The 21,937-nt window shown below is 33.1% G+C and overlaps 1 protein-coding gene across 3 annotated transcripts; it reads left to right on the forward strand.

The window, feature by feature from the left end:
• Positions 1-9,848: 9,848 nt before the first annotated feature.
• LOC108995032 (anaphase-promoting complex subunit 7) lies at positions 9,849-21,476 on the forward strand. Of its 3 annotated transcripts, XM_018970490.2 has the most exons (19): positions 9,849-10,021; positions 10,119-10,187; positions 10,288-10,338; positions 12,367-12,501; positions 12,634-12,696; positions 12,937-13,052; positions 14,240-14,324; positions 14,708-14,767; positions 16,845-16,890; positions 17,464-17,537; positions 18,646-18,696; positions 18,896-19,096; positions 19,179-19,223; positions 19,367-19,460; positions 19,596-19,741; positions 19,854-20,083; positions 20,478-20,538; positions 20,762-20,866; positions 21,331-21,476. In XM_018970490.2, exons 1-18 carry the CDS (start codon positions 9,953-9,955, stop codon positions 20,846-20,848), a joined length of 1,683 nt encoding a protein of 560 aa, XP_018826035.1. In that variant the 5' UTR covers positions 9,849-9,952; the 3' UTR covers positions 20,849-20,866; positions 21,331-21,476. The 3 variants fall into 3 exon arrangements, with proteins under 3 accessions (XP_018826035.1, XP_018826033.1, XP_035548235.1); XM_018970488.1 differs by having other exon boundaries at positions 20,762-21,352; XM_035692342.1 differs by lacking the exons at positions 20,478-20,538; positions 20,762-20,866; positions 21,331-21,476 and having other exon boundaries at positions 19,596-19,764; positions 19,854-20,021.
• Positions 21,477-21,937: the final 461 nt, after the last annotated feature.

A 21,937-nucleotide genomic window follows, 5' to 3' on the forward strand; every position in this document is an offset into this window, starting at 1 on the left:
ATCCAGGAACCATTTAAAATTCTGGTTTACCTATTAAAATCCTTTATTAATTAATTAGTATCCTTGGCTGGTGGCATGTGAATATCATTTTGATTTTTCCTTCCATACCTTCATATAAATTGAATCAGGGATGTTCACCAGAAATGGATCGATGGTGGGAACTATGAATTGTATATCGAGGATGGAATTTGGGATATGGTCAAGACAGCTGACTGGCTAATGATTAAGCTCCGTCTGGATTAGAGATGAGTTGAGTTTAGATGAGTTGAATAAAATATTATTAGAATATTATTTTTAATATTATTATTGGTTTGAGATTTGAAAAAATCGAATTGTTTATTATATTTTGTGTGAGAATTTAAAAAAGTTGTAATGATGAGATAAATAATTTGAGATGAGTTTCGAATCCAAACGTAATTGCAAGTCAGGGTGGGACTGTAGCCAGCATGCTTATAGATGGATGTTTCTGCGCCCATGACAACACAGAAAATCATCTCCAACAAGAGGAAGAGCCGGAAGAAGAATGACATGCAAACTGCCCCTATTCTAACACAAAACTTGTGTGTCTGAAACCGATTATAGTTTTTATGATTTTTTTTTTTTTTAATTAGCATTCGTCCCGACTAATTATAGTTTTTATGACGAGGAGAACTTCTAATTTATCATATGACTGATTGTTGTAATGAATTGATATGTTCAAATACATGTGTAAAGATCTTATTGGTACTCCCAGCAAATTCTTTTTAGAAAGGTGCTACACCTATCATCAGCAATTAAACCTTCTTTTTAAATATAAAATAAAATAAAATCTTCTATCATCTCCTTAATTTCAACTCTCACTCCTTAAATCGTTAATTCCAGTTTGTAATCACTCTTTAAATCATTAATTTCAATTATCATCTCCAAGCAACCAAAACACTTCAAAAAATAAATAAAACAAATAAGCAAAAATTCAAAAAGAAAATATAAAATTATAATTGTATTTTCTATTTTAGTTATTTTTTTATTTATTGTCTTTTTGAAAATTCTAAGGATAGATTTGGGCTTTTTGAGAGAAAATGGAGTATATTAAACTTAATCGGTAAATTATGGTCTAGTTTGTTTTTAGAGATAAAATGACGCGATATTAAAATTAAAAAGTTAAATAATATATTGTTATAATATATTTTTTAATATTATTTTTATTTTAAAATTTAAAATATTTGAATTATTTATTTTATTTTATGTAAAAATTTAAGAAAATTATAATAATGAAATGAAATATTTTTAAATTTTAATATTGAAAACAAAGCAGGTCTAAGAGATGTTTGTCAAAATTATTAATAATAGGGAGGGTGATTATCAATAGATAATGAGAGTTCGAATGAATTTTACCGAGAAAAAAAATGTGGCTTTTATTGGAAATGACGTCCCAAATCCAAGTCTTCGTGGGAAGGAGAGGAGCTGGGCAACGGGGGTTTTAAATGAGAAATTTTATTTGTAATTATGAGGTAGAAATTACTTGTGCAGTTTTATTAATAAATGACATAAAAATAAAAAAAAAATTATTTTAAAAAGAATATTATTATAATTTTAAATATTACTTTAAATATAATTGTATAAATTTATATGAACAATCTTTATTTAAAAATAATATAAAGATTAATTTTTTTAAAAATAAATAATATTATTTACGATCGTAAATAGATATTATTTACTATCTAATCATTTAACTATTCTTGCTTTAAAAAAAAAAAAAAAAAAAAGAGTAAAAAATTATTGATACAGATTTTTACAAAGATAATCGATAACTAAAGAAGAAGAAGTATATTAAGAAGCTTGTGTTGGTAAGTCATGAAAAACCGATGGTCAGCCCATATATGCAGAAGGCTTTAAGGGTGGTCACGGTGGTGTTCCCTCAAGTTCTTAATCTACTTATTCCTCCTTGGGTATAGGAAATCTTTGTTTAAAAACCTGTTTCGATGAAATATTTATTCAAAACTAAGGAACATACTAATATTATTCCCATAGAATCTAATAACATCAACCAAGAATATTATAGTATAATAGATATAGAAAGAAACTTACAAGACTGGACAATTCCTAATGTTCCAAATCATCAAATATACAAACAGTCTACTTTTTCTAAAATATCATTTCTTACGAATTATACGATTAAAACAGTAGAAAAAACTATTAGTTTAAATAATGATTATGAATCATTATACTTATTAACAAAGGAAACAATTAATCGTCACAAAGAACAGAAATACTCTTTCATACATATTGGATTAGTACAAGTGGCTCTAAAACCACTTACTAGAAATGGATTAAACACCTCAGTATTACTTTGTTTAAGAGATGGAAGGCACTATAATTTTCATGATTCTTTACTTGGAATGGTAGAATCAAGTCTGTTTGAAGGACCAGTATATTTTAATTGTTATCCCAATTATTCCCTTTCATTATTTGATACCAATATCTTGCATTCTTTAATATTAAATATTAAAATAAATGGTTATCATATGATGAAAGGATCACATCCTTTAACAGTAGTTTATAGGATACACTATAAATTAATGAAAACAACATTAGAGCCACAAGCTCTTATTACCAGTCCAAAAGGATATACATTACTATTGCAATCTAGTACACAAAACTCTAGTATACAAATTCCTGAACAAATCAATTAGAATCAAATTACACTTCCAAACGAATGGCAATTAGAGAATATTATCCCATTATCTAAGATAAAAAATAATTCTAAAGATGATCTTGAATATATAGAACAAAAAACAGACGGAACAGTTCAAATAGCTTTTCAACCCTTTAGAAGATCATTCTCACATTATTCCTCTCCAGAACCCTCTAGTTATCAGACACTCAGATCTGCATTTACATCAATCTCTCAGAATAAATCTCAAAATTTTAATACTAGATCCCAGAATCTTGACACACAGATTCAGAAAATTATTCCTGGAAATATTATAGATACACCAGTATATACTGTTAGCCATCCTAATAAAGCATCAACCTCTCGTAATCTTGAAAAAGAACCTGAACCTTCTTCCCCAACGTACTCACAAGTAGTTGGAGATGATGCCCAAAGATATACCCTGAATAAAGAAGATTTTAAAATCAACAAGGAATACCTTAAACAAGATTATATGAAAGAGGAAAGTAGTTACAAAAGAATAATATTCTTCTCAACTTTTACAAAATTAGAAAGAGATTATATTCAATAAAAATATTATGAGGATTTAGAAAAAATACAAACTAATATACCGTTCTTTACACGGTTCGAAATATATAAATCCAATCGATTATCTACTATAAACAGAATCACTAACCAATGGATTAAATGAGAAAATAACTAAACTGTTTATGAGGAATACCCCCCTTTTGAAGTTATCAAATTCAATCAAAGAAACACTCAAATTTTAGCCTCACCAATAAAAAAACATAATATTACAAATACTGATAAAAATCTTGATAATATAATTCAACAAAACAATTATACCAATTTATATTTAAAAATTATGGGCAAACAATTAGAAAGAATTGAAACCCAAATATCTCCTATAAAACCTACTATTAAAGAAGAAAAAGAAACCCCTTTGTTTGTTCCCCACGAGATTCCATCTCATTTAAAAACTACTTTTTCTAAAAGTAAAATTGATTTATTAGAACAAATCTCTAGTAAATTAGAAAAATTAACTATTAGTAATTCTGCTTCTACCTCAAAACAACCTCATATTAATGTATTAAGTAAGACAGATTCACTTGTATTATCTGACTCTGAAATTAGTAATATTGAAAATCAATTTAAAAATCTAGACTTACAAATAAATAAGATTAGAGGAGATCATGTTAATAGCTTTTCAGCTAGAGATTCTAAACATCATGTTTCTATTAGTCGAAACTGGTATCCTAGGCCCACTCCGCCGGATATGCAATTCGAAGAAAGAGAACATATAGTAAGATCTGTTTTCGCACCAGATGTATTATATGAATGGAATATAGATGGATTATCTGAATATGAAATATTAAATCATTTCCAGGAAATGATTATGGTTGCCAATGTTTATAAAAGTAATAGAAAGACTGATCATCAAGTAGCACACATTATTATCACAGGGTTCACTGGCCAATTAAAAGGCTGGTGGGATCACTATATTTCATACGAACAAATGTCACAAATATTAAATGCTTATAAATATGATGAAAACATGCAAATCATTAAAACTGAAAATGATTTACCCATAGAAGATGCTATAAACACATTAATATATGCATTAACTAAACACTTTGTGGGTGATCCTGTTCAGTTCAAAGAAAGAACTAGTGATTTATTGATTAATTTAAAATGCCCCCAATTATCTGATTTTCGTTAGTATAAAGATGTATTTCTAACTAAAGTTATGATCAGAAATGATTGTCAACAGCCATACTGGAAGGAAAAGTTCATAGCCAGACTTCCATATTACTTCGCCCAAAAGATACGAGAATCATTATTAAGACCAGATGGTACTATTGATTTTCATAATCTTACATATAGTGATATAATAGGTAAAATTAATAGAACTGCATTAACTATGTGCAATGATTTAAGATTAAAAAAGCAAATGGAGAAAGAAAAGAAATTTGCTATGAAAGAATTAGGTACCTTTTGTGAACAATTTGGCTATACTTCATTATTAGCCCCTTCAAGTAGACATAAAAAAGGGAAAAAAATTTATAAGAATTACTCTAATAAAAGACGAAAATACAAAAAACCTTATAAAAAGATAAAAGAAAAACAAACATATAATAAGCCACTAAAAAACCCTAAAAAGGCTAATAAAAAGAAAAAATAGATTGTTTGTTATAAATGCGAAAAAGTTGGACATTATAAATCAAATTGTAAAGTCAAACAATAGATTAATGAATTAGATATATCTGAAGCATTAAAAGACAGATTATTAGATATTTTTATAATACATCCAAGCGAAGAGGAAGAAGATAGTTCTTTAGAGGAAGAAGAATCTATCAATTAAAAGAATCAAGTTTTTCAGAACAATCTTCTGATAATGAATCCGAAGAAGATGAAATACAAATTTGTAATTGTCTTAATAAAGATAATTGTATCTGTAATAAAACTATTAATATACTTTCAAAGTAAGAAGACATTATATTAGAATTAATAGATAAAATTAATAACCCTCAGGAAAGAAAAAATTACTTAGAAAAGTTAAAAGATACTTTTAGTAATCAAAATTCTTCAGTAACGTCATCTGCAACATCCTATAATTTTTCAGAAATAATAGGAAGATTTAAAACCGACAAACAGAAAATTACGATACAAGATATACAACAAGAAATTAATGAGATAAAACAGGAGATTAAAAATTTAAAAACATCAAATCTTAAACTAGAAGTTTCAAATGAACAATTATTACAAGAAATTATACTATTAAAAATAGAGAAGAATGGAAATAATTTTCATAATAAAGAACATGATAAAGAACAAGGAGAATGCTCAACTTTAACCATAAAAGACGAAACAGATAACTTCATTAATATCCTTGAAAGGATAAATTTTCAAAAATGGTATTCTGAGGTGACAATTTCAATTAACCAATAATTTTCTTTTACAATAATTGCCCTCTTAGATACAGGAGCAGATTTAAATTGTATACAAAAAGGAATAATACCCTCTAAATATTTTGAAAAGATAAAAGAAACATTATCTCAAACTAATGGAACAAAATTAAATATAAATTATAAATTATCCAATGCACACATTTGTAATAATGGAATTTGTTTCAAAGCAACATTTATTTTAGTAAAAAATATTAATACTAAAGTAATATTAAGAAATCCTTTTCTTGCTCTATTCTATCATTTCTCTGTAACAGAAGAAGGAATCTCTATTAAAATACTTGGTCAGGAAACCCAATTTAAATTTTTATTTCCTCCAGTATCAAAAGAAATTAACTCTTTAAAAGAAATCTCATTAACCAAAGAAATTAATTTTTTAACACAAAATAGAATTAAAACAAAAGAAAACCAAATAAGTTTTTTAAAACAAGAATTAAAATACAAAAGAATCCAAGAACAACTAAAAGACCCGTTATTAATCCAAAAAATTGAAAATTTTAAAACTATAATTGAAAATGAGGTATGCTCTAACCTGCCTAATGCTTTCTGGAACAGAAAACAGCATATAGTTGAATTACCCTATGAAAAAGATTTTTCTGAAAAAAATATTCCAACCAAGACTAGACCTATCCAAATGAATAATGAATTATTAGAATACTGTAAAAAAGAAATAAAGGATTTAAGATCAAAAGGATTAATAAGAAAAAGTAAATCACCATGGAGTTGTGCTGCTTTTTATGTTAAGAAACAGGCAGAATTAGAAAGAGGAGTTCATCGCCTAGTCATCAATTATAAACCTCTAAATAAAGTATTACAATGGATTAGATATCCAATTCCTAATAAAAAAGATTTATTATCTCGACTTTATAATGCTACAGTATTTTCAAAATTTGATATGAAAAGTGGATTTTGGCAAATTCAAATTGCTGAAAAAGACCGATATAAAACAGCATTTACAGTCCCTTTTGAACATTTTGAATGGAAAGTTATGCCATTTGGATTAAAAAAATGCCCCTAGTGAATTCCAAAATATTATGAATGAGATATTTACCCCTTTTACTCAATTTTCAATAGTTTATATAGATGATGTATTAATATTTTCTTCATCTATTGAACAACATTGGAAACATTTAAATACTTTTGTTCAAATCATCAAACAAAATGGATTAGTAGTTTCATCACCTAAAATAAAATTATTTTAAGATAAAATCAGGTTCCTTGGACATAAGATTTATCAAGGAACTATTACACCAATTAGTAGAGCTATAGAATTTGCCGATAAATTTTCAGACGAAATAAAGGATAAGAACCAATTACAGAGATTTTTAGGAAGTCTCAATTATATCGCAGACTTTTACCAATCTCTCAGACCATTATGTAAGCCATTATTTAAAAGATTAAAAAAGAACCTACCTCCTTGGACAGATGAACATACTAATATTATAAAACAAATTAAGGCTCATGTTAAGAAATTACCATGTCTAGGAATTCCATCTCCGCATACTTTTAAAAATTGTTGAAACAGATGCCTCTGATCTTGGATATGGATGAATTATGAAACAGAAATTATCAACTGATTTGGAACAAATTGTTCGATTCCATTCAGGATGTTGGAATCCTACCCAAAAGAATTATAGTACTATTAAAAAAGAAATTCTAGCTATTGTATTATGTATTTCTAAATTCCAAGATAATTTGCTGAATCAAAAGTTTTTATTTAGAATAGATTGTAAATCAGCCAAAGAAGTTTTGATCAAAGATGTTAAAAACCTGGCTGCTAAGCAAATATTTGCCAGATGACAAACTATATTAAGTATTTTTTATTTTGATATTGAACATATTAAAGGAGAATCTAATTCTCTTCCTGATTTTCTATCCCTAGAATTCTTACAGGAAAAATCATGTTTTCCTCAAAGTCCACAGTAAAGTCCAAATCCTCATATGCAAGGCTACCATCTCCTCATTATCCTTCACCTTGTCCATCCGCAACTCCAAGACCATATACGGTATTGGGGTCATTACCACAAAATATTAGACCCTCTTATAATTCATTTTCACCATTAGCTGCCCCAAAATTATCGACCTATTCCAAAGCTGTTTCTCCCTCTTCCTCTTCTCCTTCCCAAATTATTAATCCTCCATTATTATCTTAACCTTCTTCATCTCTTATTATCATCAAGTCTCATTGGCATCCAGTCTTTTCTATTGAATCTGAAATTCAACACCTGTCTGACCCCCATAAATTACTTGATGCATTCCTTTTACCAGATTGGCATTATATTCCACAAAACATTAAGAAAACTCAGCATTTTTATGAATTCATATTAGTAGATACCGACTCAATTATTCTCTCTGAAATTCCTTGTTCTCTACAAACTCAACCTTTTCCACCTGCATCACCAATCATTGATTTTCATAAAGTCGCCATTAAACAAGTTCTCACTCTGGAACAATGGGAAAAAAATCCCTATTTAACAAGAAAGTTCTCTCATCCTTATGATCCCCCTTATTATGATTACTATGATTACCAGCAAGCATGGACAAAAATGTTTCTAAAACAAAATAAAAACCTGCGTCATTCATGGTTCCTTCATTTTGACAAATTACAAGAAATCACCACACTCCCGAGATGGTTCTCACTATGGTGGGAATATTACGGACCTGAAACTCTTCTCCTTCCTGTTCCCCTTCAAGAAAGTTTCCGAAATTTTATTTCACAAAATGACAATCCACCAGCATTAAACCATTGTTCTCCATTTCTGCTCTTTTTTCTCAAAACAAAATTAAATTGGATTATGAAATGGGAATATGTTATCAAACCTCATCCCTCTCTCAAAACTATTATGTTTCTAGCCCGTCAAGTTTCTGTCAAATGGTGAAAAAAATACAATTATGATCATGTATTAAAAATGTTTTCGAAAGTTACCAAAACTCCGGAAGTCCTAGTCCAAAGAAGCATATTTCAAGCACAATTAGCATCCATTACCAACAAGAAAGATTTGAAAAAATTAGCTGAAGCAATGTCACAAGTATCAGACAGTGACAATGAAGAAGATGCACAACATCAAGCCAGATTATCTCCACTACAGCAATCCACATTATCACCAGCACATCAGGTCTCTCATTTTCAACAGGTCTCCCAAAGTAACCAAGCCGCCTCTCCCTCTCAAGATTACTCACCTTATCATCCAGTGCAACTGATGGATTCTCAAGACCCATTTGAACTTGAATTAGCAAATTACGATCCTCAGAATATGTGACTCTAAAAGATTATTGCTTTTCGATTAAAACAGATGGAAATTGTCAAGAATATTATCTCTCTAGAAGATTATTATTGTACATACAAGATTACGTGTCCTGTATTGTGTTTGTGTCGGCTGTATTGTGTTTATTTACGTGTCATGTATTGTGTTTATTTTTAGTGTCGGCTGATACTGTTCTTGTTTTTAGTGTCGGTTGGTACTATTTATGTATTATTAGACTTACTGTTTAAGTGTCTATATAAGGGGTTCACGAGGAAAGAAGGGCATTCAGAATTCCTGATCTGAAATCCCTTCCTCTCTCGCTCAAACCTCTCTGTTCGTCCAGTCCTTCTCACTCCATCTCCCAATCCTTTTTCCCAATGTCTTCAACCTTCAACTCCTTTGAGAATTAATCTCCTTGTAAGTATTATGTTTTTAATGAAGAAGTTTATTTCTTATATCTCTCTTATATTATTTATTTCCTCATGCATATGGTCGGTTAAATCGCATGCTCTATCTGTTATCATGCATATGGCCGGTTATACCGCCTATTATTACTATTAATACTATCTAATTATCTATTTCATATCTGGGATATACGCCTTTGGTATCAGAGCCATTAATGATTATATTGTTATATTTTATTTTTACTATCTGTTATATTGTTATTTTAATTGCTATTGAATAATTTATCATGGATTATTATTATAATTTTAAATATTTTTTAAATATAATTGTATAAATTTATATGAACAATCTTTATTTAAAAATTATATATAGATTAATTTTTTAAAAAATAAATAAAATTATTTACCATCATAAAGTATGTAAATATTATATAATTATTTTAAAAAAATGATATTTATTATTAAAAATTAATTTTTATATAAATTATATTTATATTTTTTTTCAATTTAATTCTTGCGACTGTAAATATAATTTATCTTTAAAAATGGCTTCTGATTTTCTTTTAAAAATAGAGCGGGGGTTGGGGGGTTTTCTCAGTGAGAGTCACTCCAGGTCTGTGGCAGCCATTCTCTTCAGGATTCTCCGAGTCCCAAGAGCGCTCAGTTTTGAGCTCGCGCAAAGCAATGGACGTCCCCAAGGAACAGATCGCTATTCTTCTCGAGCACGGCCTCTACAGCTCCGCTCAGATGCTCGTATTCCTCACTTACCTACGATTTTACGCATTATGTTCATCTCTGGATTTCAATTTTTAGTGTGAGTTTTGTCTGATTTTCGTTTTTTCTTGGATAGGGCTGTTTTCTTGTTTCTTCACCTGCTGCTAACGCTGAAACCACTCCACATCTTAAGGCTGAGAGCTTGGTTGGCAATTCAATTCCTTTTCCCCTCATATTTTGGAATTTTCCCGGGCTTTACCGTGCTTTTCATCGCAGTTCAATTTTCTCTGTACCTTTTCCTGTAGGTGCTTCTCGGTGACGCATTGTTCCGCGACCGCGACTATCGCAGAGCAATTGTAAGAATATGATGCATGATATATGATGCGAATATCGCAGTTTAAACACAATCTACCTAGACACTGTTGAATTTCCATGATATATAATGCATTTTTTAATCATTTAGTTTGCATTCCAATGTTTCTATTATATATTGACCTGCGTGTTTTTTGTACCTTGTATCACTAATTGCTGAATAAGCAGAAATGTTGTCATTTTGTATTGATATCCAAGGGGATGCTTGGGGAATGAGATGAGATAACAAAAATTTGAATAATAGTAAGATGACTTGTGAATAATAGTCAGATAGTTTGAGTTAAGTGTTTATTGGGTTTTGGGAAAGGAGAGAGAAAAAGTTGAATGTAAAATATTATAAAGTTAAAATATTGTTGGAATATAATTTTTTTAATATTATTTTTGTTTTAAGATTTGAAAAAATTGAATTATTTTTAATTTTTTGTTTAAAAATTTAGAAAAGTTGTAATGATTAGTTTGAAAAAGTTAGTTTGAAAGTATTTGTATTTGAATGATGTTTAGAAAAGAAATGAGATGAGATGAGATGAGATTTATTTCCAAACATCCCCTTAGACTCTCGATAGCCTAAACAACCATAGTGAAAATCTAGTAGACCATCTATACTTAAGGTTTTGTTCATTGAGATTTCGCCCCAGGTTTCAAAAGAGTCGAGTGAAGCATGAAAATTGATTGCTGGGATTGAATGTGACTAGTTTATTCACACATGCAACTTTGGAGTATTGACACAACCTGGTAAGAAGCTGCATCATCAAACCCTGGTGCAAAATTGGAAGATTACTATAAGTGTGTCTAGGACTTGCTTTTATATTAATGTTGGAGGATTTCAAGCTTGGGGTCTATGGAACTTTTGATGCCATGTGGGACATTGGACAAATGTGAGAATGTATGGCTTTATCTTCTTTACATGATTGGTTTAACCACACGGAAATATTTATACGTTTATGTCTGTATGTTTGTATTCATATACATATACATATACATATACATATGCATATACATACATATAGATATATTCCCAATATATAGGAGAGTTTCAATTTCCCCTAATCTTGCACCCATGGTGAGTCAAAGTGACAGGGGTTTCAATTACTGTTTCGGGTCATGTTCGTGTCGTGTCGTGTCAAGTCAAGAACATTTGACTATATGGGTAAATCTGAATCCAACCTGTTAAGCTAAACGTGTCAAACTCTAACCCAACCCATTTAGATAACGAGTCATGTCGTGTCACTTGTTTGACCCGTTAAATATTTAATTAGAAATAGATTAACACAAAAGACTCATTTATTCCCATTTCATATATATGAGTTGAACTAACACGCATAATCCATTTAACCTGATTAACAAAATTTCATGCAAAAGTTAAAATCTATATTTATTAGTAGCCACATTATCTTAAAAAAAATATAAGACTACCTACTAACAAAAAATATCAATATTTTTGAAATTTTAACATATAATAAAATCAATATTACAAACCCTACAAAATAATAAATATGAGTAGGTCCAGAATTACAATCTCAACAATAAAAATATAAACATACTGAGAAATATCAATATTACAACTCAACAATAATAAAATTGTGATTTTGAAATAAAACCTAAACGAGTCAAAACGGGTTGATTTCAGGTTAAGCGGGTTAATCTGCTATTGATCCGTTTATAAATCGTGTCTTAGCAGGTCAACCCATTTTGCCTCGAACCTATTAACATCAAACTCAAACCCACTAATTTCGTGTCGTGTTCGTATTGGGTTCATGGGTTGTGTCACATATTGCCACCCTGTTAAACCTCAAACATAATCTCTGAATGAGAGGAGAAGCACAACTCAGCCACAAGACCATTGGTCAACTAGTCCACATTTAAATGGTACCAAAATCTAGTTTTATTCTTTATGCATTACTTTTTGATTGGTTGCCTCAAATTGTTCATATGATCATCATCAATCATGAATCATCATCATCATTTTTGTTTGTTGGGAAATTTTTAGTTTCATTGAATCTGTTTTCTAACAGCATACATACAAGCAAGCCTTGCAATACTACAAGATAATTCCTAAACAGAGTCAAACAACTTCTAGAAGTTCACTACCATCAAACAGGTCATCTTCTCCAAATTCTTTTAACATCTCAGCAATTAATGAAAATGAGGTAGAGTGATTTTTTTTTGCTATGAATTCAGTCCCTTTACAGCTTAGTGGAGATTAATAATTAATGTTAGGCTCTTTTATGGTTAAGGTTTATTTTTTCTTGCATCATTTACCTTTTCTGTCTAATGAACAGGTGAAGTTCAAAGTCGCATCTTGTCACTGTGCACTGAGTGAGAACAGAGCAGCCCTTGCTGAGGTTTTGACTATTGATTCTATCTCTCCCCCCTTCACATGTGCACAAAACACACTTTCTTGATGGTGGCCTCTGTCCACTTATGCAGAATGTTGAGAATTTTTTTTTGTGAAGTGAGTCCATAATGGACAAGGAAGAACCTGGCAATTTATTGGTTTTTTTTAATTGTTGTTTCTATTCTTTTACCTTATTTTTGGGTTCTTTGATGTGCAACATCATTATATAACCACTTATATTTTGCAGATGGAGGGAATCCCTGGCAAAGCAAGAAATTTGCAGATGCATCTGTTGATGGGAAAGCTTTATCGAAATTCTAGACATATCCGTCCTGCTATTGCTTGTTACAAAGAGTGCTTAAGGTTTGACAATTTGAATTTCTTAATACCAGCTGTCTTTCATTTTATATTTTAGTTTATTTTCTCTATTATATCTCCTTATGCTAAATCTGAACACAATGAATTGTGCAAGTACACAGTTTTGCTTATGAAAAGGAGGAAAAAGTAGAGTGGACAATAATCCATTCTTGGTCTCGTGTAGACATTCTATCTTAACTTGCCTGAACATAAAGACTGCTATGCCTAGCTAGTGCCACTAAGCACAATAGTGAAGGTGCAGTATTTGAAGTGAGGATGGGTTGTGGTCGAAGGTTCAATATCCATTGTAGACAAACTTCTCTCCCTCTCTCTACTTATCTATCCATCTCTCTCTCTCTCCCCATACACAACAAAAATACATGCCTTATTTTGGCGAGTCTGTGTTAAATGATGGATCTCTTTTATTGTAGTTCTTTCTTAGTTTGTAACGCCCCGAGGGAGGCTCAAGCCACATCTAGGTGCAAGTCAATTGTACAATTGGAACCTATTGGAATCATTGTAAAGAGCAATAACTTCTCCCTCTCTAGCAATGTAGGATCACATTCACCTATACTCACTTAATACGGGAATACTACAATCTCATCTAGAAATGTGGGACTGGAAACGTGCCACTTATGATGGAACAGCCCATGAGGATGTTGGGAATTATTCGATACTTGCAACGCCCCAAGGGAGGCCCATGCCATATCTGGGTCCATGCTCCAAAAGCTTGAGTCAATGGTACAATTGGAGTCTATTGGAATTATTATAAAGAGCAAAAACTTCTTCCTCCCTAGCAATGTGGGATCCCATGCACTGCCTATACTCACTCAATATGGTTTATCACATATTATCTCAGCCTTACCCTTGTGGCTCTTATTTAATTTACCAATTTTATCTTGCAAATAAAAATTACAAACAAGTTGTGAGTAGCTCTAGGAATATGCATTGAACGTTCTTTTGATGTTTGGATTGCCATTATCTGTCATTGAAGTTTCCAGACCCATAAATGCTGCTGCATCCAATATTCATCACTACATGCCTTATCTTGCCTAAAGGGCATGCATAAAAAGTGCATTTCTAGCATGTGAATGCCTGCTCTCTGAATGCTCAATCACCTGAATTGTAAAAACAGTACTGATGCTTGTGATATTAGTTTATCTGCTTTTCAAAATCATGCTTCTCTTTGACAGGCATTGCCCTTATGTCCTTGATGCTATTACAGCTCTAGCAGAACTGGGAGCTACATTTAAGGACATTATTTCATTGTTTCCTCAGGTTTGTTAGTGAAAAGCATTAAACTAATTTGATATATGTGCTCTATCAATGTAAGCATGCAAGCAGTCGTATTTTTCTTCATCTGCTAGAAGTTTATGTTGTTGTGAGTGTTAAATCTCCTACATTACCATATCTAGGCTAGCAGAATTTTGTGTATCATCATATGTATTTTGAATATCTGTTATGAGTGTTCAATCTGCTAATTTGAAAATTCTGCGATGCCCTTGTGTATCAATGATCAGGCCAATGTTTACATTCTACATATTTGGAGCTTCTAATTGTAACTTGATTGAATTACATTATCATCCTTCTAGCTCATAGTGTTTGAAAAATAAGATGATCTTTCTTTTGATACCACTGGTGTTCTTTAATTTTGATTCCAGACTCCTATGAGAAGCGGTAAGGCTTCATTTGATCATTTTGACTCAAGCCGCTGGCTGCAAGTAAGTAGTTATTGAGAGAATATATTGTATCATGAGGCACTTATTAGCATAATCATCCTCATTATTATCAGCTTTTTATTGTCAGTTGCTTGTGGTAGGACTTCTTTCCCTTCTTTCATAAATAGCTTATTATCTGAGCTTCAGTCCATGCATGCACTCCAAGTACTCATCCACGTGATGTGTAAAAGAGTGAATCTTAAACTTATTTTTTTAGTTGTAAAAAAAAATCATTCTTTCCAAGGCTGGTTCTGAATGTTGTGTAAGCCATCTTCAGCCAACCTCCACCATACGTGCCTTTCAGTGCAGCCACCAAAGAATTGCTTATGCACTAAACGCTGCTTATATACGCTTACTAAAAGACTAACTTTCATTCATTAGACCAGTGTGAAACTAAGAATGAGAGATGTGCCTAAATCAGCATACAAGAAAACTGTGTACGCTCAGAGAAAAGGAGAGAGATGTTTACAATTACCACCACAAGAAAGCCTCTACCCTATATCTTCTTGATGAAGATCTCATCCATGCAGATAAATTCCTCTCTTTCTTTTAGGAATGGGCTTGAGTCCAACGTGGGCCACAATTGTTGTGGATATCTGAAGGTGGAAAGCTTATCCGAGTGCCCATTATAGCATCTGTGATCTTTGCTCCTAAAACTCATGCTAGTGAACAGGGTAAGGCCCTCACCTAATATGAGCAGCTTTGGTGGCCCATTTTCTTGGGCAGGTATGTTTCATAAGGAAGAATTAAAGTTGAACCCCATCCCATTTGAACAAAAAATACAAATTCGCCAAAGGTATCTTTCTTTCTTATGAGTGGAAATCCAGTCCCCTAATCCCTTTTCTTTTATTTTTGCAAGACAACCAGCCGACCGGTAATATATAATAACTTCGTCTTTCCCTTAGTAAGTCATCAAATTTGGTGCTTTTTGATCCCCAGTTGCTATGGGGAACAGAGGATGAAATACAATAGATTCCTCTATTTAAGTGGTTCGCACTTTTTCTAGTTCCTTTTTCTAACTCCTCCCCAGGTAGTTCCCAATGTTTGGCACTTTCCATACTTCGTGGGTGCTGTATATTAATAAAAACCTATATTGTTTTAAACTAGTTCTTCTGGAAATTTTTGAAAAGCACATAGCTTCTCATCCAAATGACCTCTCTATTGAGGGGTGACATAATAAATTAACCTAAATCAGTAAGACCTTGAGCGTATCCCATGTTAGTCCCGAGACAACGGTGTCTAACTTGCAAAGTAATGCTTGAGCTGGAGTTAGAAGGGACTCTTCCCTCGATCTGGAAGGCTGGTATTTTTCCTGTATGGTGTTTACCAGGTGTGTCCCTCAATCTAGAAGGTATGTCATAATCACCTACTATCTAGCCATGTTTGCCTCCCTTGAAACTTTTGTGTCTAATCAACATTGGGATTCAAAATCGACTACAAAAGCAACTAACGCAATGCCTATTTGCTCTAGATATACTGTACCAGACTCTTGAATGTATTCCATTGCAAACAGCCCATAGATCTTTTGCTGTTTATGTTGTTATCGTTCTCACCTGTCACTACACCTCAGCTGCTGGGACTAGAACCGTTTCTGCATCTGGCATCCCCCAATCGATTCTATCTTTAGAAATAGAGCCAGTTTCTTAATACCGAGTTGTCTCTCTGAATCTATCAATTCACTGGACTGTTAATTCCTCGAGTCAAACCTCCAATTGCTCTCGCTTGCCACTAATAATGGGTCTCAGTTGATTTCCTTAGTAAGTTCAAAAAGTCGAAAGAGTGCAGACTAGCCACGAAGCAAGTGGTCAATATTAGTTCTTCATGGGCTAGATTGTTGATTCATATTTCTTATAAATTAATCAAGTTTCTTTAATCATTAAGTCATTATTATATTATGCAATGCTAGGTGCCCCTCATGTTGGAAATATTTTTTATTTTTATTTTTCTATCCTGCACAAAAACATGGACATTAAAAATGTGGTTTTCTTTTCAAAAGAACGAAAAAAATTAGTTATTGATACTTACACTGATGTTTCTGTTAGGATATATTGCTTCATTAATAATTGCCCTTTTTGTGCAGCGCTATGTTGAGGCCCAATGTTGCATTGCGTCAAATGATTACAAAGGTAAACTAACATCACTTCTGATTTTGAGAATATTATCTGTTCGTGGAGTGAATATAGACTGTTGCCTGTACATCAAATATTAAGACCCTGACGCATGATCTGCGTTCTAAAATTTTCTACTGCTGATATGTGTTGACATCAAGAACCTAATTACTATGATGCTTCCAAATGAAGCCTAGAGCTACTGCACTTGTTTTTTAACTGGCATGATGGACTATTACATTCCGTATTTGCATGAAAATATAATATCTTCTCATATACACATTTAAAGGATAGCTCAGGCTGGTGAAAGTTACACGATCTGTGCCATTTTTGGTAACTGTCCTGGAGTCTTTCTATCTGGAGAACTTTGATTGTTTGTGTGAAACTCACCCTTGGTTGAAGAAGGGGGTTGCTCTTACTTGAACTCTGACCAAGGCAAGAATTGTAACCGTTGATCACTTGGCCTATTGTCACTTTTCTCATCATCTGATGTAATTCTCCCACAGCTGAAGTTACAAAATCTAAATTTTTGCTTGGTCTCTGCTTGAGTAATAGTCGACGATCTTTTACTGTGGCATCTTTTATTGGCAGGTGGTTTGGAGCTCTTTTCAGATCTGTTACAACGTTTTCCTAATAACATACACTTGTTACTTGAAATTGCAAAGGTACAATTTTTTTAAAACAAATTGCAGCATGTTAATATGCCAAAAATGTTTGTGTTGCTTGCTAGTTCGGCTTGATTGAGTCATGTTCATGTGATATACATCAAAGCTGTTTGTGTCACTTAACAAAAAAGTATTTGATTTTCTCTGTTTATGAAAACCACAATTACCTTGGGCTACTTGTCACAGCCTTTCACTTTTTATGACAACTGTTTGCTTTTTTTAAGTTCTAATGCCTTAATGCTTGTCAGTTTCTTTCTCTATCTGGTAAATCTTGTAGGCAGAAGCAAATTCTATAGAAATGATTCACAGGGATATAAATTTGATTTTCTAGATGTGATTTTTCCTGGCTACCTTTTTTCCATCATATGTTGGTCAACAACACTACTCTTCTCTGGTAGTGTGCCTCAGACCTGCATGCAAAATCCGCCTTTATAGTAATGGGTCTGGGTAGGACCCTTGTTCTGGGCATGGCTTGGGGTACACAGCTTCAAAAAAGGAAGATAATGCTATTTGAACTGCAGCGCAGCCATCTTATCCACCGAACTAGCTAGATGCTTTTGTCTAACTGCCATGTTTTTATTTGTTGCTATGAGAAAGTGAAATGTAGTTCCTATATGAGGTCCCCTTCGATTTTTTTAGAGTAAATACTTGGTCAACATTATGCTGACTGAATTTTAGTTAGTTGCAACAACGAACACTGCCCCTCCTGACAAGAAAAAAAAAAAAAGAAACCTCCACCTTGGGAAAGGTTGCAAGACATTATTTAAGATAAGTTATCTAGCTATGTTGTATTTATTATCAGCCAACTGCTTAAATATTTTATATGTAAGCAAAAAGATATTTGGAACTTACCTTGTATTACCATGCAAGCTCAAGTCCGCCTGTGGATGCATAGTGATAAGGAAACCAATTTTGCTAACACATTGCCAAATGTTTCTCTGCGGGATATGATTGTCTGTGGGTGTTCTTTGATTTTCAGATGCCTTTCTAGCCTGATCACTGACATTAAATTTCACATGGGTCTTGAATGGTACATTTAGTAAGTTGCTTCTAGCAAGCCTACATCATTTTAACTTCAGTTTATTTTTTACCTGTATGTAATGTGAAGATTGAAGCCATTATTGGAAAGAACGACGAGGCCATCATGAATTTTGAAAAGGTAATAGGCTCTAGCTTATTATGTTTGTACAATTGTAGTGCTCTCTCTCTCTCTCTCTCTCTCTCACACACACACACACACACACACACACACACACACACACACTCACTCAAGCATACACAAGTGTGCATGCAGACACACAAAGATGGAGGCATATACTTGCAAGAACATATAAGCATAGAGTTTTTGGTCTTTTCAGGCTCGATCAATTGATCCATACATTGTTACTTATATGGATGAGTATGCAATGCTTCTGAAGACGAAGTCTGATTATTTAAAGCTAAACAAGTTAGCACATGATTTGCTGAGTATTGATCCCACAAAGCCAGAAGTTTTTGTGACTTTGTCCGTACTGTGGGAAAGGAAAGATGAGAGAGGAGCTTTGTCTTATGCTGACAAGGTCAGTTAATTCGAGAAAAGCTTGGATAGATGTCTTTCCTTATTACTAGATCTCATGAGATTCACTAATTCTTTGCAATCAGAGCATCCGAATTGACGAGAGGCATATACCAGGTTATATTATGAAGGTATTAAAACAATTCCACTCATGATAGAATGGTGTATCTTGTGGATGATATATTGCAGAATCCTTGTACCCCGGGAGTTTTTTTTTTCTTCTCACCCTCTTATCTTCAATTCCATATCACGAAGATTTCTTTCAAGTTTTCAGGGTAACCTCTTGTTAACAGCAAAGCGAGCAGAAGCGGCCGTAATTGCTTTCAGGGGAGCTCAAGAATTGAGACCTGATATTCGTTCATATCAAGGTGCAGCTTTCAAGGGGGAAAACAGGGTTTACCATTGACTTATTTATGTTTAATGTGACTTTTTTCTAAACAAAGAAGGAATGATAGAGAAATGTAGAAGCGTTGAAATGATATAGACCTCCCTTGTGATTTCAGGTTTGGTTCATTCCTATTTGTCTCTGTCTAAAACCAAAGAGGCTTTGTATGCTGCCAGGGAGGCAATGAAGGCAATGCCTCAATCTGCAAAGGCACTAAAATTAGTTGGGGATGTTCATGCCAGTAACTCTAGTGGCAGAGAGAAGGTATCTGTAGAAGATCTATTCAGGTTCAGCTTAGAAATAAATATTGCTTTCATCCAGAATTCAAAACCCTAAAAAAAAATTGTTTTGACTATAACCTAAATTTGTAACACAGGCAAAAAAGTTTTATGAGTCAGCACTTAGGCTGGAACCCGGTTACCTAGGTGCAGCTCTAGCTTTGGCTGAGCTCCATGTTATTGAAGGTCGAAATGGAGATGCTGTATCTCTGCTTGAGCGATACCTCAAAGATTGGGCTGACGACTCTCTTCATGTTAAACTGGCTCAAGTATTTGCTGCCACAAATATGCTTCAAGATGCTTTGTCACATTATCAGGCTGCATTGAGGTAAAACCTTACATAAGATGTGAATCTCATTCTGATTTAGGACATAAGATCTGCATTGCTGCAGATTTTCTTTTGTAAGGGGGTGCTTTAGAGCATGAAAAGGGCCCATTGTGTTTTGCATGATAAATGAAGGTAAAAATCCTTGATTAGAGCCATCAGGACTACCTATGGCATGGGATCATTATTAGGTTGTCTTATCACAGCCAGTTTGAAATGGCTGCTCTGAATTTACCCATTCAAAATCACCAACTTCTGTGATTGGATGCTATGAAAATCGCAGTCAGGCTTTTCAACTTCCAGGAATGTTTGTGAATTATGAACAGGGTATGGGAAATCCTTCAATGCTCTCATCTGAAAAATGCTTTCAATTTGACTTATTTTTATTTTGTTGCAGGATAAACTCACAGAATGAAGCTGCGAAAAAGGGGTTAGAACGCTTGGAAAAACAAATGAAGGTTCCTTTCTGCTTCTGTTCTTTTTTCAGCAATTTGTTTGATAATTTTTCCAATTACTTCACATCTACTTCACCGCCTTTGCTTCAGGATGATAACTCTATTTCTATTGAAAGCTTACCACAGATATGATCAACCAAAGCAATTGAACATTTTTTAAGTAAAACTAATGGGAAGGGGAAATCCGAATGCCTCCCCCTGGGATTAACCTTGTATTCTTTTGCAGGGGGTGGATCCTGATGCACCTGAAGAAGATGATGAAAATGAGGTTGAGGATGCTGATGGAGACCAAGAAGAGACTGATCTTTTGTAAGGACAACAAGTTCAGACGGTGAGTTTTCATATTTTACAACAATGAGGAAATCCCCTCGCAGATTATGAGTGAATAAACAATTAATTTGAGATTCACAGTGCTGCCCTGTCCTGGCAAGCCAAACTGGTGACCTGCGATTATGGATTTCACTTAAGATAAGTGGAAAATTAAAATTATGCTGCTTAAGCAGGAATTTAGCAAGTATGAAAAGAGGACATTTATATATTCTGTGTGGATGGATGTTGAGGTTGATGTATCTTTTGAGGATATGGCTTAAAGCAAAAAGGAAAGAAGATTAGGCATTGGTGCGAGGGGCCGTTTTCTGGATGCTGTAAAATTGGGTCTCTTATATTTGGATGTGTATAAATGATGTAACATATTGTGTCAGTTTTAGATGTTACTTTCATTTTGGAAATTGACATGTAAGCCAAATGGCCAAACCATCAAGACGATTTGTTTGATTATATTTCTCTTTGATGAAGGGAATTATTGCGGTTTAGCTCATGTGGAGATGATGCCAACCTGTACATCAAATGGGTTTTAGACCAATTATGTGGTGAATGGTGATTCCTTTTACGTTTTAACGATGCGTTTATGGCAAAATTTGTAGACAACTTGTAATCTGTTCAGAGCAGGAACTAAGACTGACTCTGAAAAAAGTCCAAAGCAGAAAGGTCGAAGTACTGGTTTTGTCTGAACTCTGAATACAGAAAATCGTATCTATCTAAATGTTAGTTATTCAACCAAGTTCCGCGGAGTTATACGACACGGTTGCAAATGAAACAAGTATACAACTGCAAATGGTGGTAATTTAAGTACGCAAGTCAAGATCGGAAAACGAGTATGACAACAAATGCATGTGGAGTTATAAACCCTCCCGTAGAAAGGATTCAGTCTTACATCATGAGGACCACAAAAGATCAGCCTTGTAAATGACCACTTCCGCCATGTACTTCCTGCTCAATGCTTTGGTTCATATCCACTGAACTCGTTACAGAGGTCCGAGAGACAAGACCTCATCCCATGGCCCGTTTTTTAAACAATAAAATAAAAGAGCTACACAACCTCCCGACCTCCACACACCATATT

This window comes from Juglans regia, chromosome 7 (assembly GCF_001411555.2).
Source record: "Juglans regia cultivar Chandler chromosome 7, Walnut 2.0, whole genome shotgun sequence".
In the NCBI taxonomy this organism is placed as follows: domain Eukaryota; kingdom Viridiplantae; phylum Streptophyta; class Magnoliopsida; order Fagales; family Juglandaceae; genus Juglans; species Juglans regia.